The sequence below is a fragment of the Procambarus clarkii genome, chromosome 21 (assembly GCF_040958095.1).
Source record: "Procambarus clarkii isolate CNS0578487 chromosome 21, FALCON_Pclarkii_2.0, whole genome shotgun sequence".
Taxonomy (NCBI): domain Eukaryota; kingdom Metazoa; phylum Arthropoda; class Malacostraca; order Decapoda; family Cambaridae; genus Procambarus; species Procambarus clarkii.
The window spans coordinates 31,525,144-31,552,005 of NC_091170.1; the positions used below are offsets into that span (position 1 = coordinate 31,525,144).

The window sequence follows — 26,862 nt, forward strand, 5'->3', positions numbered from 1 at the left end:
ACAAGATACCCATGGGGCGAGCAGAATATAGTCAGTGAGAGGAAACGTCGGAGAGTACAATACCATCATTTATTTTGGCAGGTACGTGTGCGAGGCGGACGTGAGGCAGCAGCGGCCGGCGTGGGGGCGGGCGACGGACGGCAACTTTCTGAGGATCATCAACACTGACACCTTCCCACAGATGATCCGCATGGAGGTCTGCAGGTGAGCACCTCCCGACTCTCTTCGGGAGAGAAGATAGTACTCGCGTACTATACACGCACTCTGCCGACCGTCTTCACTTGCTTATTGTTCTTCCAGTGCTATATGAGTTACTCACATGTGGAGATATGAATATCTTGACACGATTAGCATATTTTTATTCCTGGAAAAAACGGTAAGGTAATCATCAGGGAGCACTTAGGCAGAATATTGATCTGTTTTTTTAAACATTTGAGCGTCAAATCATCAGTGACACTTAAACCTCATCTCGCATGCAATCCTTCACTGCCCTTTCCATTAAATGTTACCTGCCTATCAATCCATCTTGTTCATCATTGCAAAATTGTTATAAATAAAAATAAGTATCCATAATTGATGTATCAAGCCAATAAATATTATTTATGTCATTTATTGCCATTTCTTCGTTATAATCTTTAGAGTTATTATAATCAACATAAAATATGAGCTATATAATTTATTAATAATACATGGTAACTGTTGCAGGTTCTCTGGGGAGCGGTGCAGCTTCGTCCCTGAGGCTGTGACCTCCACCTGTCGCCAGAGGTATAGTATACATAAGATGGCAGCCGTCGATCCTCAGGCCCCTGCTAATGGTGCCTTCCTCGCTGCCTTTAGGGTCCCGTCCGGTTGTTTCTGCCACGTCAGCCACGACACTGGCACGAATAACCAGCAGGCGAGTGTCAACACCTCGCCAGCGACCAACCCGCTGGCAGGTGCCACCCTTGATGCAAATTCTTCCTCGGGTGCCAACAACCTAAATGACAGTTTTATTGCTGGACAAAATTTTAAGTCTTCCGAGACTTCACGTTTTACTAGAAACCAGAATTCAGGAGTGGATTCTTTCACCAGCACACATTCTGCAGGACAGCAGAATGAACAACAGTCGAACCAGAACCAGTGGTGGCAGCAACGGCAACAGCAGCAACTTGGTGACTCCAGCAGCTCCATACACATTGGTAGGCAAACTAGCGTTGTAAACACCCACCACCAGCCATCGCTGGTAAGCCCAGCACCCACCGCCAGGCAGGTGCTGGGATCTCCTTCACCCATGCCACCACTCGCCACCTTCCACCGCCACACTAGCATCACCATCTCCCAGCCTTCATCCATGAACACTGGATCCCCAGCGCCCTCTGCCCCAGCGTTCGGCTCGCCGACGCCTACCGTAGTGTTCCCTATTTCCCCGTTAATATCCACAACACCCCAGACCCCTACTTCAACCACTACTAACTTTTTCGCCTGTCATTTCTACAACATCTTTCGCGCCTGCTATTTCCACTACAACTTTCGGCACCCCCATGCCTACACCTCATCTGGTACAGACTTTCACTGAGAACAGTGGAGGGATTATAGAATCTCAGTTAATATCGGCAAACACGCAGAACCAAAATGGCAACCAGCATTTCAGTATCTCATCAGCTGATGTTACGTCCCAACACAATACAGATAAAGCACCAAGAGACATAGTTAGCGAAGGCCTGAGCGAAATAGATGTATTGTCTGTTGAAAACGACATGCAAGTATCCAAGACTTCTGATAACAACTTTATACTGTCCCTGCGTCAGGTCAAGTCAGACGGCACGGTGGTCCCACTAGATTTGGTCATTAACGTGGACGGCCGCCTCGTCTCAGCCGCGTCCAAATTCGCCGCAGGGTCGACGCAGACGGCTGAGCGCCGCCATGATGATGTTGACCAGATCAGTGTTGATCTACAAGAACTACCACTTACCGTTAAGAATTACTTATCAACGTTGCAGACTAAAGTTCATGTTACAAAATCGCCTAAGATAATTGATTCTCACCGTCAGGATGAGTTCAAAGACTACCCAGACCAACTGTCTCTCGCTACTTTAAGCGATGAAAGCATAAACTCTTTTGCCGCCAATTCTCACTACACAAAAAATGTTCCTTCAATAGAGATTGACGCACCGAAGATTTCAAGTATTCATCATATTACAAATAGCCATTACTCTGAAAGCAACGTAAAAGAGCAGGGTACAACTTCAGTACCTCGCACACCGTCAAACTTCCATGTCACTCAGAACACATTCACTCAAGAACAGATAAATTTATCACCTAGAGACAAATACCTGGAATTTACAGATTTATCTGAAAACATAGTTACAAATTCTATTGGTGCGTCATCTAAAATAAAACCCAACTCTGAAATAAAATATCTGAACAGGTCTCAATCCTTCAAGGCGCCACACCAGACCCCATTACACCAAACACACATTCATCAACCCCAAACAACCTTCCACACTGGAAACCTCCAACTTTCAACTCCCGGCTTTAGATCTCTAGCAAGTTCTCTGGGTCAGAACCATCAAACAAGACAGGTGAGCCTGTCTCATTCAGGCATTCAAGAAAGCCTGAATGAAGAGTCCATATTTATTGGTAACAAATCAACGAGAGGTTTCAGTCAAGCAGGACGAAATCCTTTCTTATCCACCAAGTTGTATCCTGATCGACCACATGTGATCCAGAATTATTTCATACAGGTTCCTGACGGCCTTACTGACGATGTGGGTATGGCCGACATGATGGGCAGCGCCTCCCAAAAGGTACCGACGTCCGTCGGACTCGAGACAGATACGACCAGCGCAAAGGATGGAACATCAGCCCACTCAGATGGTAAAATCTTGCCAGAAGCAATCGCAAGATTGAAGAATCACAGAATGACACCAATTTCGTCTCATTACAGTATTCTTCCACCACCAACGTCAAAATCAAATTCATCAAGTATGTTGTCCTCTGGCTCAGTTCTTGGGTCCCTCGTGATAGGTAAAAGAAAACGGAAATCATTATCAATGTCCGAACCTAAAAAACACATATCTGCAAACAGTACACGAACTACCCGAGACACAATAGCGGTGACCAGAACACGGAGGACACGGGATACAGTTCGTCCCTATGATGAGAGAAGTGCTGAAATCAGTAGGAAACGGTCTCTAAACAAACAATTAAAACCTCAAAACACAGAGATGGTCTCAGTTGACTTCAGCAGAAGAGCCAGGGAAGCAGGGTTTAACCCCATCAGAGGAAGCAGGGCAATGGGAATCGACTCCATTAGAAGCAGAGCGACAGGGCTCGAGTCCACTAGAGGTAGGGTGACAGGAGTCGACTCTATTAGAGGAGGCAGGGCGACAGGAATCAACTTCATTAGAGGAAGCAGAGCAACGGGAATCGACTCCATTAGAGGCAAGGCGACAGGAAGTGACTTTACTAGAGAAGGCAGGGCTACAGGGAACAACGCCAACGGAAAACCTCAGTCCTTAAGTAGCGAGAACAAGGACGTGCATGTTAACATTCACCTGAACTTTGCACCTGATCCCCAGTCAATGAGCAACTCCCCCGATAGATTGGTCATATCTGCCAACAGTCACAGTCCACAAAAGTTAGATCCTTCTCAGTATTATTCTTTGCCATTTTACCAACCTTCTGATTCTTATGATTCCGTAAATTATAACAGAGAGAAGACCCAATACTTGAACCATCTGTTGGTTAATCGTCAGGTACCGAACCAGCACCCATGGAAGAGTTACCCATCGACCAGTAAATTGACTGCTTTAGTTGGAAATTGGCCTTACTCTACACTAAGGAACAACCATGAAACAAGGAAAACATTTCCTAGCGATTCAACTGCACAAGACACAATAAACTTGCCGGAAATAGAACATTCCTTCGTATTAAACAAATATTTTGCTGAGTTACCGATGAAACAAACTCCACACACGTCCAATCAGTCCCCGAACACTCCTCTGTGTGCCTCATGTCAGTCTGACATTAACTCCGCTTCGGCGTGGTCACGACCCTGGTCATCACACACGCTCCGCCCCGCCAGACACGTTGCATTGTTAGATGAAGCGAATCGGAGTGAAGTCACCCCCAGTTCTGTGCCAAGACATGACGTCACTGTCTCGTTCAAAGGTCAAAGAATGTCACTGGGGCCACACTGGGGATCACTACCAAGACCTCGCCCCGCCAGGCGCACCGTGATACATTTTCCTGGGAATGCCGCATATCGGCCACTGGTTCACGAACCGGTCAGAGTGCTCACCAGGAAGCCCAGGACGCTGAAAGAATTTATCATGTCTCCTTCTCCTCATCCTGGGGTGATAGTTCCTCATCAGCGCGACAAATCATCTTGGAAGCTATGAAACATTTGATTAAACGTGCCCTTAGAGAGGACAATGTCAGTTGAACTGGTTTTTCAGTGTTTATAAAAGTAGGATAACAAAAGGTCATCATGAGAAGATTTATTTTTGTTTCTCCGGAAGCGGTTACTGATAATAAAGGTCCAAGTACATGGACAAGAAACAAGTGCGCATCGCACAACACACCACTCAAGCAATATGAAACCTTTTAATCTATAGCTCTTGTTCATATACTTTCGCCCCTGTTGTATTCACTTCCGTTATTTGTTTTATCAGTCTCATGGCGGTCAAAGAAAAACACTGTTTCTTTGGGAAATTTAATTTCCAAAGATTTTAGGATAGTGGAGAGAGGTCGGTGGCTGGCGGAAAAGTTGGATGCGTTGGGTGAGGTTGGTGGCTGAGTGGGGAGGTAAAGTTTGTTGACGTCCACTATGGATCTCCTGTGTTTGTATTACTGTTTGAGTGGGATGTGAAGTTAGTCAGTGCATCGTCGCTGGGCGCGGATGACTGTAGGTGTTCTGGCAGTAAAGGTTCCTGGCGCTTGAAGTTGTTCTTGTCCTAAATGTGAGGGGCTGGTGTTACTCTCATGCTCTGGGAATTTCCTAGAAGTTTTCAGCATTCACTCGGCTGTTGACGCAGTGTTATATATATAAACCCCAAGCGCATTAAACAAATGCTCGGCATTCACACAGCAACAAAAATCGCCGTACCAGCCTTCCTGTCCTTCCCCTCGCAGCTGACAACGTAGTGAAGGAAATTCCACCAGATTACTTACACCAACTGGCAGTGGGTACACACTCCCAACTTTATACACTGTACCACTAAGGGGGTCTCTGACGCAGCCCCAACACTCCAGCCACAACCATCAAAAGCCTACTAAATATCCCGCTGGGACGGTCGCATAGTAGTAGACCAAGCTAGAGACCTTAGAGCTACCAGCTTCATTTTCCATCGCCTCAGCGTAGCAATCAAGAGAGGAACTCACACTGCATCCATGGTTCCTGCACATCATATGAGGAGCTGGAGGAACTTGATAGCCTTAGTCAAATAATTTTATACCTTGTATGTAACTATGTTTGTAACTCATTTTGTGTAATGAAGGTTAAATAAAATAAAAGTTACAAATATATAAGCGGTGGATAGGAGAATTACAATATGTGCACGTACACGTGAGAGCTCCACAAGCTCCCCCGGGTGCTATTTATCCTATTATTTGGGGCTGACGGTCCCTACAAAGTGCCGGACAATCTCCTATCATCCAGACGCTTGGGGCTAACCTTACCCAACATTGCAGGATGAATGGTGAGAGGTGGGTGACTAGCATGAGCGGGTTGGGGTTGGCCCCATTGCTCCCGTTAAATGGGGGTTGGCTCCTAATGCGAACTTCATGACATTTTGCGATGAAAAAGGCAAGCCAAACCCCTACAGTTTTATACCAGTCTCGGTTTGCCATCCCCCATCCATGTCTTAAGCATTGCCAATTCAGTAATCTGAATTACAACACTGTATGTTATGACAAACATTACAACACACTGTTGTAATGTTTGTTACTTTCTGTTTGATATCATGTCATCGCTCCACGAAAATTGTATTCTGTAAGTGTTTTGGATGTATAAATATTACTGTTACTGTTGAAATTATTATTTTCCTATAAATAACAGCAAGTTGATGCCCATCTGCTGGGAGAGTTGCCTCACCCATCTACAGGGAGAGTCCATGCATACCGTAAGGGGTAAAAGCCTTTGCACCCCTACATGGAAAGAGTCAATGCCCACCGGAAAAAGGAGGATCCATGCCTACCGGAAGGCGAACGTTCCATCCCCCACCGGTAGGGAAATATACCAACTATATATGTACAAAGGAAGTCTAAGCCCCATCTGCAGGGGAAAAATCCATACTCACGCAAAGGTAGTGTTCAAGGTACATGCCCACCTTCAAAGGGAAGAGTTAATGCCTTCCTTGAAGAGGGAAGCCCAACGGAACCAAGGACACTGACCAAAGTGCAAGAGCTCAACCCCCGCAAGCACAACTAGTAGAGTACACTATGCATACTGCACAGTGAAGCAAAGTTGACTGTGCACGCTTCGCGTCCGTTGCTAGGTTTACCGTCCTCAGATTACGCTCTTTTGACATACACTGCACAAGTTCTTAATTTATATTTGCCTTTAGGGACGAATTCACGGTATTAGGTTAGGTAATGGTTGGATGGTTTAATAGGGTTTGACAAATATATTTTGGGCGCTGTTATCAACACTAACGCCATCCTTTATGTATATAAATTTATGGGCCTATAAATGGTTACATATAAATACTATCCTTAAATAGAAAGTATGTAGAAATACCTGCCACCACGCGAGCCTCAGACACTGCCCGTCTTCACCAATGTCTCCAGCACCAGCCACCACACCAGCTCCTGGCGTGCCGTCTACTGCAAGCTCCTCATACGATTCGCAGATCACTAATAACTATAAGAGCCTTCCACACTACAAAACATTGTCCAATCGCCGTCAGCCCGCTGTCGTATAGACGAATCAGCGCGCTTCTGAAGCCTATTGGTCACTAGTTGTCAGCTCGTTCCATTCATTCTCTTGTTATTAGCCGATGTTTGTAGCTGGACGTGTCTTAGGCTTGCATGTGGTTTATATAACATACTTCAGTGTGATTTATATTTACTCTCATGTACTTATAGGTTTAGTAAGTTAAGTTCGCTTATTGTGCACCCCATACCCATCCTGTGAGCGGTAATGCCCATACCCATCCTGTGAGTTATAATGCCCATACCCATCCTGTGAGTTATAATGCCCATACCCATCCTATGAGTGGTAATGCCCATACCCATCCTATGAGTGGTAATGTCCATACCCATCCTGTGAATGGCAATGCCCATACCCATCCTGTGAGTGGCAATGCTCATACCCATCCTGTGAGTGGTAATGCCCATACCCATCCTGTGAATGGCAATGCCCATACCCATCCCGTGAGTGGTAATGCCCATACCCATCCTGCGATTCTAGTGGATAACGTTACAGAGGTACATATTGGGCTCAGGAACTGAATACCAAAATTCGGTTAGCTTACCGCACTGATGAGCTAGTTACAGAGATTGTTAACACATACATCAACAGTTTAGTCACAATCTGGCTAGTTTAGCACAATTTGTATGTAAGTCACACAACGGATTCAGGAACCGAACTCCAATTTCTATAGGCTAATCAATTTCCTTTTGTTGTTTACTAATACTAGGTTTCATTACCTAAAATTTGAGACAAAGTTACAAAGGTAGTGATCTAATTACATTACTGTAGCTAAAGTTACAGTACGTAATCGTGAGATAAGCCAGTTCTATCTTCCTCTGGTGTCCCCAACCTTATTTCATTTTGGAAGCAGAATGAAGTGAATAATTATTTACATAAGCGTTTTGTTGGATTAGGAAATGAAAATTCAAATACAGTAGCTGAATGCATTAAATGCATTAATATACATATATTTACAACTACATATTTTGTACCATCTACATCATCAAGAGCAGGTCTTGATTTAATTTAAATTAATGCAAAACAAATATCGAAAGCTCTAGCAAGTAATGAAGAGCACTTTAGGTATTTCCTTCGCGACATGGAGACATCCAGAGTGAGTTCCGGAGCAGGCAGCTACCTCCAACCTTAGTTCTTCTTACGAGACTTAAAATAACAGTAATATCAACATTCTTAATCTACCTCACTTTGAGACTCAGCCTGAGGCTTGACCTAGTATTTCAGGCTTTATCAACCTTCCCCAAAAGAGAGGAAGCCCTGATCGTAAGTCCCGGATGAAGAAGATAACTGGCCGGTTAACAACAAATCTCTCGGTACTTCCTACGCGGTTTCCAGAAGCAGAGCTGCTAGCAGCGGCCTTCGTCCCTGTTTCAGAGATCTCTATCACAGTCTCGTGGATCACGTCGTCCACCCACACCTGCTGATTCGCTGTCAGTTTACTGAAGTCAGCTTTCTGAGGGTGGAAAATAGAATCAGCACCAAGAGTTGCGAGAGGTTTCTTGAGGCTAGTTTTGTAGCTGAGGCGCATTCTGGGTAAACCCACGCTAACTTTGGTGTTGACCATGTTCTTGATGAGATTATTAATAACATTTGCCTCTAAACGAAGCTCAAGATCCCCCAGGTTAGCGGTTACAGGGCCTAGAGGCATCAGAATGAACATGGCAAAACGACCACCTTTGTAAGGTAGGGCTATCATGTGAGCATCCATATCAGGAATGTCTATATAGGGTACATCCAAAATAGAAAGCATCATGGGCACCTGAAGAGTTTCAGTTCCAGTTTCAAAAGGTGCATCAGTAGTAAATGAAGGGTTAAATGGTGTCTCCCAAGTGCCGTTGAAAAAAACGGTGTTGGTTGCCACAAACACAGTCTGAGAGCTGAGTGGCTGAGTTAGTAGTTCCGGAATCATACCCTCTGTCCGTAGTTTTACCCACTCGTTGATGGCTTTAGTAGCACCCACGGAATTATCGCGGAAATCCAAGGTACGGACTTCACTGTCGTAATGCACACGTGCACTGCTGGTGAAATCAGATAAGACATCAGCTTCTTTCCCGAGGAAGAGACCAGTGGCTATGTTTATTGTGACGCCTGGGCTGCGCTGGGTGATTGACTCGATGAGCTCCTGGAAGTGCTTATGGAATGAGGCCTCAGCTATACCAGCAGGGAGATGAAAAATATTGTATAGCTGCTGATAGGAGATGTCGCGAGCTCCTAACAGTAACACTGAGAGTAGGGCAGTCACACTTATGGGAGAGAAAGTCACCGTGGAGTCCTCGCTGATCTCTGCTGACAGGTCCAACGCCAACTGTAAACACAACCATGTGATTACTAATTTGTCCTACCAATATTTAAATATTTAACTTTTTGTAGTTTTCTTTGAATACACATACGCTTATCTCCCCGCTATAATATTAAATCAGAAAATGTGTCCACCATTTATTCTGACATGTATGACCATAATCCAGCTAAGTTTTCGTCAGGGACATATGTGCAGAATTGGGCGTATTCCACTTCTTGGTGTACGTAGAGTTTACTTTAGTCCTGGACTATGGTCACTGAGCTATTGTGGGGATCTTATTAACCCTCCAGTGATTGATAGGTTTAAAGCCCAACACCAAATCAAACTTTGCATAACTTCCCCTTTTGACCTGAGAAGGCTCATCTATATCTTGAAAATACAATGTCTGTCAGTTCAAGGTTGGAGCCAAGACGCTCGTGGCTAGGCTAATTAAACTTTGTAAGGTGATTGGTGTGTGTTAGGGGACTATCATAAGCGGATCGGAGTCGTACCATTGGGCCCTTATGAGAGGGGAGGGTTGGCTTCCATGGGTACCCACATGAAGTTGGTGGAGATGACATGATGGTTGCCAAGCGCCTATTTTTTATCATCTATTCATACATGTAAAACACACAGTCTGATGGCAAATTGTCATTCTGGGGGGTTCTTAACATTTGACTGCCACCTTTTCGGGTCGACCCGGTGCACCAACAGTATCTAGTACGCATCTTGGTTTTGGTATGATGACAGCTGTGGCTGATTTAAAGGAAGAGGAAAGTATCCGCAGGCGAGAAAAACGTTATACAGATCAGTGAGAGCAGAAACGAAAGGGTCAGGTAACTGCTTGATGAGTGATTGACTGATTCAGAGCCTCTCAAGGGCACTACGACGAGAGCCCGTGAGAGCCATCGTGATTTCAGTCTTAGTCAGGGGAGTCTGAAGTTCGGTTTGGGAATGTAGGTTGTCAAAGTGAATGATGTCGTCAGGCGAAGTGTGTTGTCGGTTTTGGCGCCCCCATGTGTCGACTGTTCATATGTTATGGAGTGCTGAGTGGTTCAGGTGAGCGTGATGGGTGGCAATGTTTTGGCAGTGTTTGAAGATGGGAATAATTTCATCAGGGTCAGTTATATTTATATTGTTGTGTGTGATATGTTTAAATTGTGTATAATTGTTGTGGGAGTGTTTATTCTATGTAATTCTGCTTGAACTATGATATATACATACAGTATATATATATACTGTTCACATTCCTTAAGTGATTCCTTAAGTGTTTCATCACTAACACGGTCGTACCATCCAGCACATATTTACCCACTTAACAACACAACACAGCATCAAAACAGCAAATCACTAACATTGTGTACATTCAAATATTCACAGGTACATTCCTTCATAAACTCACCTCCTGGATACGGTTACCAAGCTCGATGGCCACAGCTGTTGCTGTATGTCCTGGTGCTTGTCCGGCTGCTTGTCCGAGTGTATGTCCGGGTGTTTGTCCGGCTGCTTGTGCGGGTGCACGTCCTGGTTCACGTCCGGCTGCTTGTGCGGGTGCATGTCCGGGTTCAGGTCTGGCTGCTTGTGCGGGTGCACGTCCGGGATCACGTCCGGCTGCTTGCGCGGGTGCACGGGTGGGTTCACGTCCGGCTGCTTGTGCGGGTGCACGTCCGGATTCACGTCCGGCTGCTTGTGCGGGTGCACGGGCGGGTACACGGGCGGGTACGGACTCGAATAAGAGTGCGCCAACAGGTGTGAGTGGAGTAAAGGGACCCCATATTGACTCGGGCTCAGCAGGCCAGGATATGCCCACACACGCCCCCACCACCGTCATCACAATCACAGGTACTCGCATCCTAGAGGGGAATACTTTAATTAGCGTAAAAGAGAACAATAGTAACACCACATGATCAATTGCACAAGCTGTGGACACATATGGTGCACGGCACGAAACTATGCATTCTGGATACTAAGGTGTTAACACCTGCGTTGTGAAGAAGGCACCCTGGAGCATTGAGGGGTGTACGTGTGGCATCCTGGAGCCCTGAGCGAAGGGCAGGGGGAGGGTGAGGCGTCTCAGAGTGCTGCGTTGTGTCCCTAACTGGTGTACATGTGAGAAAGGCACCCTAAAGGCTTCAGGGAGGGAGGGGAAGGTATGTGTGTGTGTGTGTGTGTGTGTGTGTGTGTGTGTGTGTGTGTGTGTGTGTGTGTGTGTGTGTGTGTGTGTGTGTGTGTGTGTGTGTGTGTGTGTGTGTGTGAGAGACCCTGAACTGTAAAGGATGGAGGAAGTCCTAAGGGATATAGGGGGGGGGGAGGGTAGGCGTGATAAAGAATAAAAAGGCTGAAAGAGAAAATCAATGGAGCGAGGAGGCACTTCACACTAGGAAAACAATTACTACAGATTTACGCGATGCAGTGATAGAGGCTGAGAAATGTTTGATTGTGAATGATTGTATAAAGAACATTTACCCTTTTCAAAGACAGAAGTGACTCGGCTGTGAGCATTTAGGACCTCAATGAAATGACAAGCAGCTGACGTATTGGGAAATCCCAAGCGCCCTGCTGCTGTCGCGCATGTTATTAATACTATTACGTAAGAAACTCAGGAGTAATTGGTTAAACGAATTTTAAACTTGCTTGGTTAAACGAATTATTAGATTCAGGAACATTATGTGCCTCTGTAACTTCCCCCACTACTCTGCGAGTTTACTTGCTGAAGTAAATCTGAGCGAATGTAAACTGTTCACATTCCTTAAGTCACTATCTAATTCCACGTGAAGAAATTAAACAATTGAGAATTCTACCACAAATGTTCAAGAAATTTGTAAGGATTTCATTAAAAAAAATCGCAAAGTTTGTTTAGCTGTATGGCGTGCATGCAGGCGATTGTGAACTGTCCACCGCCGCTCACTGGATGGGTGCAGAGTGCATGATAAGCCAATCAAAATTACCGTATGTGCAACTACCTCACTACATAATTAAACTGATAAGCTGGAGGACTGTTGTGGTCCAGTTCTTGAACCCCTTATGCTGAAAATACTTTATACAGTATATATATATATATATATATATATATACATAAAATTATGTAACAAGATTATACAAACTGTAATATTTGCTTAGCTAAATGGGGTTCAGGGGTTCTGAATCCATTACATGCCTCTGTAACCCCTTTCCACTAGCGCTCACAGGATAGATACATAGGGGCGCATAATAAATAAATGAATAATCAAAAAAAGTTACCGAAAATTCCGAATTATTTCCAATCACTAATTATCAATATTGTTCACACCAGTTTTCTAATCACCCCCACACAACACTATAAGACAGGGAGGGATGCATCCTGCATTTATCCTGCAGGGATAAATCCTCAAACTATGTATATTGTCTTCAACTTGAACTGTCTTGCCTCAAGGCTTCTTCATCTACCTTGCCGTCGCCCACGGAGAGCTTCAATTCCCACACACTGTAGATTTCAGTTCTTCAAAACCTTGCTGAGCCAGTATCTTCAACAGTCGATGCTGTTGGTAAAAACTGCCAGCTTGCAGCCACACGACTGACGGGAAATTCTACCAGCGCCTGTTTACACCTGAAGCCGTTCCCGTCCTGCTGGTCGCTAGATGGCAACCGTCCCGGGTGACGCTGCTGAAGGGGGACTCCTATATACACTACCTCTTCAAGGGGACCCGCAAGGAAGTGGCTCGATCTCCGTTATTACAATGCTCCCTAAGCTTATTAAAGCCACAAAAGCCAAGGCGTCTTAACTGATTTTCGTTTATATAAACAACGATTTTTGTTTAATATCGTATACCAGACACCAGAGCTGCCTGGGTGGTGGTAGGAAAGCCCCAGACGTCACAGAGTCCACAGCCACTCCCCCAACAGCCTCCTCCTCCCCCTCCATCCCGACAACCACTCCATCCACACAAGTTCGATTCATTCCAACGCCGCAGCTTCCATTGCAATACACGCCCGGGGGTAACCACATACCTACTCCTGGCATGGATTGTTCATAGCAATAAAAAGCATATCAGACAACGAGAAAAATCTTGGAAAAAAATCTTATAGCTACTAAAATTGCTGTAGTAAGAATTTTTACTATGCACAATCTTACAGAGGATCACATGATCAACTTGCACATATTTGGTAATAGGAACTTTTTGAACATAGTAGAATATCTTGCTTTGTTTGATCAATTATAAATGATGATCGTAAGAAACAAAAATACACGAGAGCTTGGACATACTCTCCAACACTATTTCTGTGATTGTCCTGTTATAATTCAGACCAAATGGTATGAGGTACTTTGAGCTCTGTAATCACATCATATACTCAGGAATATTGGAAGATATTCTTGTGCTGTACCCAGATTTTGCTAGTGGAGGCTAATAGATCAGCCTTACACTTTCCTGAATTATTAGTCAGTTGATTTATTTTTGTATTGAGGCTGGTGTTTTCTCCCCTGATTCCATGTATGACTAACCATCCTGTGAGATGAGAATAATAGATGAACTTATAGCTAGTTTTTTATCTACACTGTGTAATCTTTCATATAGAAAAGGATAGGAGCACATTGCTGTGTATACCTAAGCTTGTTAATTAAAAAAAAACACCTCTGGCTGAAAGAAGGGGACCCTTAGCCTCGGAGGAAGGCACACACACATTAGAACGGATGTTTAGGTCCCCTCCAATACAGTTTCTATGTTCTTTTCCACCTACCACCCCCCTTGTGATCCAAAAGTACTACGGCCAGAGAACATTGACTCTAACTACAAGTTCTACTCACTACCAGTGACAGTGACACCAGTAGCATTACGGGCAGGAGTGAGGTCCAAAAGAAACAGACGAAGACAAAGAAGAAAAAATAGGAAGAAAGAGAGGAAGGAAAGGAGAGGAGAGGAGAGGAGAGGAGAGGGAGGGAGGGAGGGAGGGAGGGAGGGAGGGACGGAAGGAAGGAAGGAAGGAAGGAAGGAAGGAAGGAAGGAAGGAAGGAAGGAAGGAAGGAAGGAAGGAAGGAAGGAAGGAAGGAAGGAAGGAAGGAAGGAAGGAAGGGAGGGGAAGGAAAGGGAAGGAAGGGGAAGGAAAGGGAAGGAAGGGGAAGGAAGGGAAGGAAGGGATTCTTCCCGTTCTCGCTAGGTCGGGCTGCGGGCAGCTATTCTTGCCCTGCTTCGAACTTGCTACCACCAGCCTCATTCAAGCTCTTTGGTCTTGGCTCCAGGCCTCGCACGAGCTCTCCGTCTTGGCAACCTTTAGCACTACATCCTACTAGACTCCGCCAGTAGGACGTAACAACTAGCATCCTCATCTCAACCTATCACAGCATCATACCATTTCTAACAGTCGACTGCTATAACCAGGACTGTATTAAATAAATATTAAATGAACAAAAAAACACCATACTCTTTGAATGTTGTCACCCAAAATCGTATATAGCCGAAGGGGTACTATATATTTCTAGTGGCCTCAATGAGGACAGGAAGCCGACGGCTTGCCAAAAGTCCCCCTTTCCTTTGTCCAGATGATTTTAACGTGCTGGATTTTGAAATTCAACAGCATTCTGACATATTTACCAGCCTAAAAAGTATGAAATAAAAGAACGTAATTACACTTGTGCCCGGTTATGAAAATGTTTAACACACTTTTGCTCCCAACCTATTTATATGATACTGCAAGGTGGTATATATGATCTAGTGTACAGTAAGCAGAACACTAGATCCATGTTATGGATCTAGTGTGCCACAAGTACAGTACACTTATGGCACCCTGTTGCATCGGTGCCATAAGTGTTGCTGAATAACTGTGCCATGATCCTGACAAACTGAAGAGGATCACAAAATCTCTACGGTACAAAACAGCTGAGAAGGGTAAGTAAAAACTTTATTTCATAATATATTTAATATTAAAAAATCCAGTTCATATATTATTTATATGTGCATTTGTTAAAAGGGAGCAAATGTTTTGTCATATACTGTACTTAAATATTGACTGAGAACAATTTGACTGTTGTGGATGTATTGTTGAAGTGTGACATGCTATTTCTGTGATGCTACGGCATGGAAGAGCTATGATGATTGGATGGCGTGTCTTCTTGAGCATTTATTATTTTTCCCTACATTATATTGCTTTCCTATTTAGTTCAGGCTGATGCCTTCCCACCCCATGATAGTGGGAATGGAGTCATGATGACAATTTCATATACGTTTCCACTCACTCTCTTACTATACACTTTACCCACTACACTGTGTAACTTTTAGTTACAAACACTTAATACCCCTCTATACTGTAGTTCATACACTTTGTAGCCTCCATAGTTCTTACACTTTATAGCCTCTATAGGTCTTACACTTTATAGCCTCTACAGTTCTTGCACACCATAGTCTATTGTTCTTTCACTTCATAACTACTACAGATCTTAAACTTTATAGTCTCTATTGTTCATACACTTCATAGCCTATATATTGTAGTTCTTAAACTTTGTATCTAATATAGTTTATTATATTTGCAGCCTCTATTGATCTCACATTTCATAGGCATATAGTTCTTACTCACAATGCTTCCCAATATCACAAAATACATAAACAAAAATATAAAAATCAATTCACATAAATTAATACCCTAAAAGTAATGTCACTAACTCTTGAACATGTCTATACAACTTAACTAAGTGTACTTAATCTTTCATTTAGTATACAACTCCAATGCAAATAATACCTGTACCAATGCTAGTTTCACCCACAGTGCTGTAATATATCAACATTTAACTCCTCAACTATGCAGGATATTTAAATACATTGTCATTCTCAACACAATTTTTTTTATCTTTAGACATTGTTAATTAGCATCCAGGAAGTAAGTAATTATCAAAATGTGCCTAGCCAGGGAGACTATGTAGCACCATCAAAGTTGCACGATGCTCAAAAGGCGCTAGATATCACCAAGGATGCCAATACGTGAAGAAAAGCACATTATTCGAGCAATATCAAAGGCAACTGATTCACCAAGGATTCTACCAAGGGACAAATGACTGCGAGGGAGTCGGGAAACAAGATACAGTACATGCACGTCCTGGAAGTCAGGATATCAAACAAGGATATGCGCGATTGTAGGAGGAACAATGAATTTTGGACAATAAAGAGCAGGGCGGTGCTCCACCAAGTCCCAGTGAGCTAAACGTGCATAGCCAATACATAATTCCGCGAAAGCCACTTCTCACCGCCCGTTACTGTGGTAGGAGGAGTGCCAAGGGGGCAGGCTACCCCTTAAGGAAGGCTAGCTACCCTTACCCCAACCTAGAAGCACGAATATCCGTGTAAAATCTCTACCCATAATGGTTTAGCTGTAGTGGCCCGGAGAAGTTGGTTTTTTGGTTAAAATTAGACGAGGTGCCATGCGGGAATAACTAGGTCCACTCATTTTCGTCGTTTCCCATGGTGTGGTACATAATACAAGTAATTACTTTTATCTTTAGAAACCAAAAAAGCTGAAAGACAATGAAATTCTTTACAAAGAATTCAAGCGCAACCGTTACTATGTGGGATGCACTGGTAAACTGAAGTGCAATCACCCATACCACCAGGAACAACGCACTCGGTTGACCCATATGTGTATCAACAAACTCGCAAAGCAAGGCAAAACTCGTAAACCGATTCAAATTTTACGAAGAAATTGAGCACGTAACCCGAAAAATTCGTAAAGAAGGACATTCGGCTACCGAAGTTCCACGGTATACTAATATATATACCGTATATATATATAAATATATATATATATATATATATATATATATATATATATATATATATATATATATATATTAATATATACCGTATAGCTAAATCGTATAATTGCACAATTCACACATTTTGCATTCAAATATATACATGGTATCAATGATTTGCAGTTGTTAAAAGTTCAATGGTTCCTAGCATGGCTGCCATGCATATTCAGTGATTGAATGGTGATGCACCAGACAGGGTCAGCATTTTTTTACTAAAGCCCTGGAAGGAAACAAAGGAACTCAGGAATTTTTCCAGCTATGGCAAACAATTTACAGATGTCTTTAGTGTCAAATGACACTAGAATGGTGGTGCTTTTGAATAAAACAGGGATACCTTAAATCATCTCCAGATGACTGGAGCATTTGGGCCAATCACTCTCAAATTGATTGGAGCAATGTAAAGGTTAAAACACCATAAATTATAGGAAATTACAAAGCAAACACCTTTATTCAAGGTTGTTTGAAATCTGAGGTATATGTCTACGGTATACTTAGTATACCTGAGGTATACTAAGACCTATCATCAAAATCAATGATAAAGGGATCCACACAAGACATGTCAAAAAGAATGAAAAAAAAAATAAAGTTCATTGACTTCATTCACCAAAACACATACTTCTAAATCTTTATATTATAACCCACAAACTCTAAGAATAATGGCAGAAGATACTTATCTTTTCACGAAGATAATTTGATCACAAAAATTGCAAAAAACTAAATAACTCAAAAAGTACTATCCACTGCAAAAAAAAAGTATAGGAATAAATAGTTATATGGCCCAGTATAAATATTTTCAAATAACAACAACAATTAAAAAAAAAACAGTTACTTATCATAAATGTTACCAAACAAGAAGCAAGGTTTCAAATATAATTCATACAATACTTTTTTTTTGTTTTTTGTTTTTTTTTGCAAAACATGACTAGTTACTGTCTGAGTGCATGGCTGAATAAACCAAAATATCCATTGTTTCCTACCAAGTATTAGTGTTTTTTTCTCTCCTCAGCATTCAAAGACAGAGTAAAGACCATTATTTCATGAGAAATTACATGTATATTATGATATATACAATATATTACAGGATACTCAAAAACATGCATTTTGAAACATCTCAAATTAATGGAGACATTCTTATGACATACTATCACATTTCGGGCTAATATAGCATCCACGTGTTATATAGACTTCATAAAATTTTTATGCTATCATTAACCAAATATTTACAAGTTAAAATGCTCCTTAATAAACACCGTGTTACATTCACAATATTAAAACCTACATGCACTAAATATAAAATGTATGTACTGTATTATGACTCAGTACCTTCCAGAGGAGAGACAACATAAACATGATATATTTGTTCTCCAGGCAAATCAGGTGCTTCAGTGGCAACAACAACCACATTAGACGTTCCAGGAGGTAACAATGGTACTGGTACAATCTTCTGCCCATCTGCAGCTGGTACCAAGATGGTCTGATGTCCATCCTCATGGGTCTGAATGGCAGAAACTGGAAAGTGCCACATATTCTGGGCACTTTCAATCTCTGCAAAGATAAAAAGATTGTTATAATACAAAAACAGTTTCGAGGAAATATGAAAAGCATCTTTCAAGTAATGTCATACAGTTGCCCCTTAAGGTAAGTCCAATGTACCCTTTGGACTTGGACCATGCCATAATGACAGTCCAGCAGATACTGGACTAGGCAGTCCAGTCTTGGCACTGGCATTGCTGAAAACTTTTCCTGCAGTTCCTTCAGGGTCAATGAAGATGCTAGAGCAGGTTACCAATTTTTTTAATCTGCCAATCCCGGCTTAAGGTCTGCGCAAAAATATCCCTGCAAAAAAATTTAAAATTCCCCTTACATGACCCTATATCAAATCCCCCATATCCCATATTCAGTTAATAATAATATAATCATTAGATGCTGATGATGATGTGCATAATTATTCTTTATATAAACACAGAACTATTATTTATAAATAATGTCTCAATATACATAAACATGTTTTCTGTTACTTGCTATCTATAGGAAAAACCTAGAAATTTCTTTTTTATTATTTTTATTTTATTTTAGTGATAAATACGAATAAAATGTAATTTTCAAAAATCTTGATTTCACACAAATCCAGCTCAGGTTCAGAACTATATAATTATATATAATTAGAACTATAATGATTTTGGAGATACCACAGTATATACAGTATAGTAAATCTAAATACAGTATATCTTACCATGTATTGCCTCAGCTGCAGGAGTTGTAGTGGAGGGTATCTCAATGATTTCAATGTCCCCTTCAGAATTCTCTACAATTGTTTTCTCAATGACACATTCATTGTTGGGTTCTCTTGACACATCATAATTTACAGTCTCCATAGTAACTGTTACTTCACTAATCACAAGAGAGTTCCTAAAATATTAAAATGATGTATAAATATTTAAAGTATATTTAAAACAAAGCTAAAAGTGTACATTATGTGCATTTCATTTCATTGGACATATCACCACTATTGTCTAACAATATTGTCTGGCTCTATCAAAAGTAAACTGCCTCCTGAATAAAAGCAACATTAAATGGAAAAAACACAGCAAATTAATAACTCAGAAACCTCCTCAATGAGGCTTGTGTCCTTGATTTTTCAAATGTTCATGCTAACTACAGTATAAAAAATGTGTATTATTAACAAGTACATTATCAACATTTCCTTATGTGAAAATGGGTGATTCAAGTACATAATGCTTTTTGAGAAGAGGCCCCTCAATTGCTGCTCAAGCCAGGGCCTGGGTCCAACCAGAAATAACAAATGGTCTTGCCATATAGTTTAGGTGCAGGGAGGCAGTGGAGAGTATCTCAATCCCAAATGCTTTATATAAATCAAAAGAACACAAAGAAACCCCCATTATCATCCACTGCATATAATCACTAGGACAGTTAATTATCATTTTGTCAAATACTGCTTAGCAATCACCAGCCACACTGGCTGGTTCTAGCTGCTTTTACTCTAAAGCATATACTGTAAACACTTACCGTCGCTCTAACTGTTTTCTTTTAACTGGCCGTCTTATTTTTGTTTTCCTCTTCTTAATTTTCTTTTTAACTGCTATTGAAGATTTTTTGGGTGTTGCTAAATTTGCATTTGCTGTGTCACAGACAACTAAATCTTGGTCCACATCATCAGGCCCCTCATTGTTGTCACTACCACCAAGACCTGTGAATACAAAATGTAATTTGCTTTAACAATAAGCTTACCTACACAAATTAATAAAACTATTACACACAGAAATCACAATAACGTGATGCATCAAATGAACAAATCCACAAGGGCCGTGACGAGGATTCGAACCTGCGTCTAAGAGCATCCCAGACGCTGGCTTAATCGACTGAGCTACGACATGGTCAAAAGAGTTGAAACCGCTGAATCGGTTCGAATGCATGTTGCAAGATGGAGAATGTCAACAGACCTGTTCTAGGGCCAGGAAGTTCTTGGCCTTAGAGAGTAACCAAGTGGCTTAGCTCTGAAATTTTATAAAAACATCTCAAAAAATTTAATCTTTAACATCGTTTTGTAAACAAAATTACATTACCACTTATGAAAAGTTAAGCTACATTCATATGTCTTTCTATACTACTTATAAACCATGTTAAACTCACTCAACCACTTTTTGTCATGGTAAAAATAATTTCCTGCATTCTGAAACAAATAAGTACTGTACAGTATAAAGTACTGAACAGCACTAAAATAAAATGAGACAAACCTCCCTTCCTTCGTCTTCTCTTTTTGCACTCCTGTCTTAAAATTCTCTTGCGGTTTTGGATTCTGGCTCTTTTCTCCTTCTTTTCCATATTTTTTAGCTCCTTTTCTTGCTCCTTCACAGATTGTTTCATCTCCAGCCGCCTACGTTTAGCTTCTGCTCTCTCTGCTATGCGTGTAGCCTTCCTATCTTCTTCTGGATCATAATCTATAACACAATGAGCATAGTGTTATAATTCATTACAATAAACTTTTCCCCATATTTAGAGAAACATAGAATGTATATAGAGTATTGTACTGTACTTTAGGCTACAATACTAAAATCTATTCTAATACAGTACAGTACTATGGTCAACTCCACATATATAAGTATGACTGAAACATAAAAAAAAAGATTAATACTAAATCATTCACTATATTATTAATATTAACAATACTGTAGTAATGTTCAATTAAGTTCTTTAAAAATAATATTTGTCAAATACTTAAAAAATAAAGCACTGAGTGCATTGAATTGTCCCTTTCTGGAAGGTCCTCCAGTAGCGAATCTAGCTTTATTGCACTGGAAGCCAAGGGCTATGATTGATATGCTAAGTTTCTGTAATTATCTCTGCCCACAAATAGCAAATGCTATTTCACACCTACTTGCATCATGGAGCAAGGTTAAAGCAAAACACTAAGCATTTTCTTTGAGAATGTTTGGATATTGGGTGACCACTGAAAAATCTCTGAAATGCCTCCACAAAAACAATCTTCCACAGTGCCAGGTGGGAGGCAGAGCTTCTCAGAGTTCCAGAAATTCGATCTTATTTTTCCCACAAGTCAACCTAAGTCATACCCTACTAGTTTTCCCTGGAACATAAACCAACAATTGGATTTTCAACCAGATCCCCAATTACTGCTAGGTGAACAGGGGTGAACTGTTAAGGATCAGTTCTCAGTTGATCTTCCCTGCCCAGGACTTGGATCCAGCCAAAATTACTCATGAGGTATAGGACAAGCATGCTACCAGTATTCCACTAGGACTGTCTAAATATATGTCATTGAATAGCAGTCCGCATGACATATGACACTCCCTCGTGCTTTGCGACTGATTTGGCCTGGGTTCGTATCCTGGCTGGGGAGGACTGACTAGGTGCTAATCCTTAACTGTACACCTTTGTTCACCCAACAGTGAATGGGTACCAGGTTGTTAAATGATTTGGCGGGTCGTATTCCAGGGAAAATTAAGATTAAGGATCTGCTCGAAATACTATGCATGCTAGTGGCTTCATAAAAATGGAACAGCTCTTGTATATTTAAAAAATATAAAATAAAAATATGACCAAAGGTGTTAGATCAATGATTTTGACATGAATCTTCTAGTTTATTTTTATTTTGAAACACAGTCAGAGACCTTTGAAAAGTTCCCTGTGGCAGTGGTGCAAGTATGCTGTCATGGCACCAGGTGTGATAATTTAGAAAACTATACAGAATTTTAATTTTGATAATTCCTGATAATTGAATTTTTCTTATAATTCTATTCTCATTTTAGTACATTTATGCCTGTACAGTATTTAAATCCCCCACTGAAGCTGTCTATGACTATCTACTATAAAACAGGATGTTATTCAAGACAGATTTAACGTGAGATATATAACTTACCAGATTCATCATCAAACAGAGAAAGGTCAAACTGTGTAGAGTCCTTCAGGGCTCGATCAACTAAATCTCGGTTAAACCTCTCCTCCTTCTTGAATTTTGTCTTCAGTTCAGCTCGAGATCTCCATGCAAACAAACTTTCCATTAAAGAAAAGTCTGTACCAACAGTAGATAGTGCTTTATAGAATCTAGCAGTTTCTTTCATTGTCCACTCACTTGAACGATGTCGTTTCTTACTCCACTTTCCATAGTGAGCAGAGTCATTACTTTCTTCAACTACCTCTGCTCTGCTCAGAATTTCATCACGATTCTTAGCAGCAGTAGTTTGAATCTTTATACTTTTTTCATCAAGGATAATCCGACCATTTGGACCAATCTTAACTCTTGGAGCAAATATATCCTTTAAGGGCATTTCCCGCCCCTCCTCCTGCTCCACTTCTTCCTCCTCCTCTTCCTCCTCCTCACCCTTACTCTCCGTCACCTTTTTCTCCTCTTCTTTCTCCATCTCCTCTTCTTTCTCCTTCTCTGCTTCTTTCTCCTTCTCCGCTTCTTTCTCTTTCTCCGCTTCTTTCTCCTTCTCCTCCTCCTCCTTTTCTTCCTTAGCTTCTATCACTTGAAGATTAGGAGCTTCAGATGACTTTCTAAGTACTTGGGTTTCGTTGTCAAAAATTGGGCTGGACTGTGGTGCAGGGTCACTTGTATCTAATCCCAGGTCATCAATCTGTTGTTCCTCTATCACATCTGATGTAATGCTCTCAGTTTCACATTTACTTGAGAGACGCACTCTTTTCTTAGAAGATTCTGGTCGCCCTGGCATGGGATTGGTTGCTGGATTCCAGAAAATGAGATCAAACATGGTCATACTAGTACGCTCTAATACTCCTTTTGACATTTTCTTTCTGTATTTCTCTTTTCTTTCTCTAAATATCTGCTTTTCTGTTATTTCTTCAGAATCATCAGACGACAAACCATCATCATTTGTGACACCATCCTTCACTTTCTTCTCAGTCTTTACAGATGCCCTCTTTACGTTAGCTATTATTGGTGATGGCTTAGCTTTTGTTTTCAGCAAAACTTGTGATTTACTTCTTCCTTTTAATGTGGATTCTTTCTTTGTAGTCTTTGAACTGCTGAAGGGAAATGAAGAATTTTCTTTGTCTCCATTACTGTCATCAAAACTGCTGTCCTCAATTACTTCTACTCCATCTCTTCTAATGAATGTCTGATCACCTTTCATTCCTTTTGGACTACCTTCTACCAAATTACAGTCCTTATTTTCAATTTTCAAATTAGCTTCTTTGTGAAGTGTTTTGGGTTCACTTATATCTAGTTTACAAGGTTCACGCACAGAATTTACCCTAACAGATGGAACCAGATTTTTATCACAAACAGGTTCACTATCACACATCTTCCCTAAACTATCAAGAACAATAGCAGCAGTATTTTCACTAGGACTCTTGTCTTGATCTGTTGTCTTTATCAGTATGGGTTCCTCTACACCTTCCAAACAATCACTTTTTATTTTTTCTTCAACAATAATATCCAATTTGCTTACAATTTTCTTTTTAGCAAATAGGGTAGGTGTTGCACGAATTCTTGATCTTCTTTTGCAATTTGCAAGTGTTGGTGCTAAGCTAGTGTCTACATTACTAACAATGGAGCGTTTATTTTCATCCTTTAACTTCAAACCTTTATTTTCCAGTAAAGCAACACTTGTTTCGTCATTGCACGTCTCTTCTAAACTATCAAGAACAATAACATTGTTATCTTCACTATGAATCTCCACTTGAACTGTGGGTTTTTCCAGTAAGTGTTCCTCCAAATAATCATCTTTGATTTTCTCTTCAATGATATCTGATTTCTTTACGGCTCTTTTTTTAGCCAATAAAGTAGGTGCTGCACAAATTTTTGATCTCCTTTTGCAATTTTCAAGTGCTGTTCCAGAACTAGTGTCCATGTTACTAGTAACAGAGCGTCGATTTTCTTCCACTAAAACCAAATCTTTATCTTCTAGCAAAGCAACACTAGTTTCATCGTTACACTTCTCTCCTAGATTATCAAGAACGATAACATCAGTATTTTCACTATGATTTCCTTCTTGAACTGTTGGTTCTTCAAGTACGGGTTCCTCTATAACTTCCAAATAATCACCTTTTAATTTTTCATCAACAATATCCAATTTCTTTTCCATTTTTTTTTTAGACAATAAAGTAGGTCTGGCATGGATTCTTGATCTCCTCTTGCAACTTGCAGGTGTTGTTGTAGAGCTTTTATCCACATTACTAATACCGGAGCTTCGATTTCCATCTGCTAAAGCCACTCTTGATTCGACATCGCACTTCTCTTCTAAACTATCAATAAAAATAACACCAGTATTTTCACTATGATTTTTTTGTTGAGGTGTAGGCTTTTCCAGTGTAGGTTCCTCTACAACTTCCAAATAATTATCTTGTATTTTTTCTTCAACAATTTCCAATTTCTTTTCCATTTTCCTTTTAGATAATAAGGTAGGTGTTGCACGAATTCTTGATCTCCTCTTGCAACTTGTAAGTGTTGTTGCAGAGCTTGTGTCCATGTTACTATTTATGGAACTTTGACTTTCATCCTTTAGCTCTATTCCCTTATCTACTAGTAAATCAACACTTGTTTCAACATGGCATTTATCTTTTAAATTATGTGGACCAATAACACCAGTATTTTCCTTACATTTCTTTTCTTGAACTATTGGCTTTTCCAGTAAGGGTTCTTCTACTACAGGTTTCTCTACAATTTCCAAATAATCATATTTTATTTTTTCATCAACAATATCCAATTTATTTACCATTTTCCTTTTACCCAATAAGGTATTTTCACTATGACCCTTTTCTTGAACTGTAGGCTTTTCCAGTACATGTATAGGTTCCTCTACAACTTCCAAATGATTATCTTTGATTGTTTCTTCAACAATATCCAATTTCTTTTCCGTTTTCCTTTTAGATAATAAGGTAGGTGTTGCACGAATTTTTGATCTCCTTTTGCAGCTTGCAACTGTCACTGCAGAAATAGTGTCCACATTAATGATACTGGAGCTCTGGTTTTCATCCTTTAACTCCAAACCTTTATTTTCTAGTAGAGCAACACTTGTGTCCCTTTTATTTGTTACTACGAGTTTCTCACTCTTTGTTGGAACTTTTGTATCTATACCTTCCTCAGTTGAAGATTTGCTGTGTGAGAGTGTTTGCAAATATTTATTTCCATCCCTTGATTCAACTTGCTTCCTTAAAATGCTAGTTGTTGGGGATTGAGTATTTGTACAGGTAATTATATTTGTTCCCTCATTTGTTATTATTGTTGAATTTCTTTAGTTGGTGCATTCACTTCTAAATAACTGTCTTTTTTATTCTGCATTAGAAACTTTATATCTTGATCATCACTATCATTTGTATTTCTCACATATTTTTTTGGCATTTCCCCTAACTGACCACCTAAACATTCAACATCCACATTTTTCACGGCTTTATCTGGCACTTCACCTAATTTTTCACCCAAACATTCTACTTCAACATCTAACTTTTCTTTGTTAATTTCAGCATTCAAAAATTTAGTGCTTGACTTTTCTGCCACATTTCCTTTCCTTGAGCTGCTCACCATGGGCATCACCTTAATTTTCTTCCTTCTAATATTTGTTACTGACCTATTCTCTGTGTTCTGCTGCACTGATGCTGAAGGATCATTTTTCACCGGTACACTAGCTTGAGATGTTACGGTTTCCTCCACAGAAAGCTTTGCTGCAGGCATTACTCTGTTTAACTGAAATGTACTCCCTGAGGAAACAGCAGGTAATGATTTGGAAACCACAGATATCCGAGAAAATGCTGATTTAGGCAAAGGTAATCTTGATACAGATGACATACTTGATCTTTGACTTGTGGAAAATGTGCAATTCTCAGTAGATACATCACTTAAAGAGGAGGGATCACCTCGAGATCTAATGTCTTCATGTGAGGTTGCTTCACATGGTGAGATGGTCTTATTTGGTGAAGTTTTGTGTGTTTGTGAAAAATCTGGCAAAGACACCAAGTCCACATCTACCATCTTCAGTGATTTGTGAGATTGCATATTCAATGAAGCACTACTATCTTCAACAACAACTTTTATGGAATCATCTGAAATGGCAGATTTTGAACATGATTTGCCAGAAATCTCTGCAGCAGCTACAGTGTGCTTTTCTTCGGTCACTGAGCTTGGTAAATTCCCCTGTAAGCAAAAACAGATATTATAGGATATTTTCAAAGTTTAAATGATAAAATACAAAAGAATTTTAATTTATTATCAGTGACAGATTATGATACAAAAGTGAATGTAAATCAGTTAATATAATGGATGGTATAATAAAATCTTTCATGTAAAAGAGATTTAGAATAATCTTATATTATTAAGAAATATTAAGAAATAAATATATAGCTCTTTTCTCTTGACTATAATAATTAAAATTACAATGCAAGACACAGCAATTTTAAATTTGA

At 40.6% G+C, this 26,862-nt stretch overlaps 2 protein-coding genes across 4 annotated transcripts in view; both read right to left on the bottom strand.

The window, feature by feature from the left end:
* Nucleotides 1-7,825: 7,825 nt before the first annotated feature.
* LOC123760655 (leukocyte elastase inhibitor) lies at nt 7,826-13,040 on the bottom strand. Of its 3 annotated transcripts, none has more exons than XM_045746417.2 (3): nt 12,618-13,040; nt 10,594-11,044; nt 7,826-9,218 (listed from the first exon to the last, which is right to left on the bottom strand). In XM_045746417.2, the coding sequence occupies exons 2-3, from the start codon at nt 11,041-11,043 to the stop codon at nt 8,109-8,111; spliced, it is 1,560 nt and encodes a 519-aa protein (XP_045602373.2). In that variant the 5' UTR covers nt 11,044; nt 12,618-13,040; the 3' UTR covers nt 7,826-8,108. The 3 variants fall into 3 exon arrangements, with proteins under 3 accessions (XP_045602373.2, XP_069184375.1, XP_045602374.2); XM_069328274.1 differs by having other exon boundaries at nt 12,598-12,826; XM_045746418.2 differs by having other exon boundaries at nt 12,432-12,826.
* Nucleotides 13,041-18,010: 4,970 nt separating this feature from the next.
* Nucleotides 18,011-26,862, bottom strand: part of Bdp1 (transcription factor TFIIIB component B'' homolog Bdp1) — a 13,318-nt gene continuing 4,466 nt past the window's right edge. The window contains 6 exon segments of the mRNA XM_045746415.2: nt 18,011-18,510; nt 19,199-19,374; nt 19,993-20,173; nt 20,721-20,924; nt 22,361-25,684; nt 25,687-26,593. Coding sequence (XP_045602371.2) covers nt 18,275-18,510; nt 19,199-19,374; nt 19,993-20,173; nt 20,721-20,924; nt 22,361-25,684; nt 25,687-26,593 — 5,028 coding nt within the window. The 3' untranslated portion in view covers nt 18,011-18,274.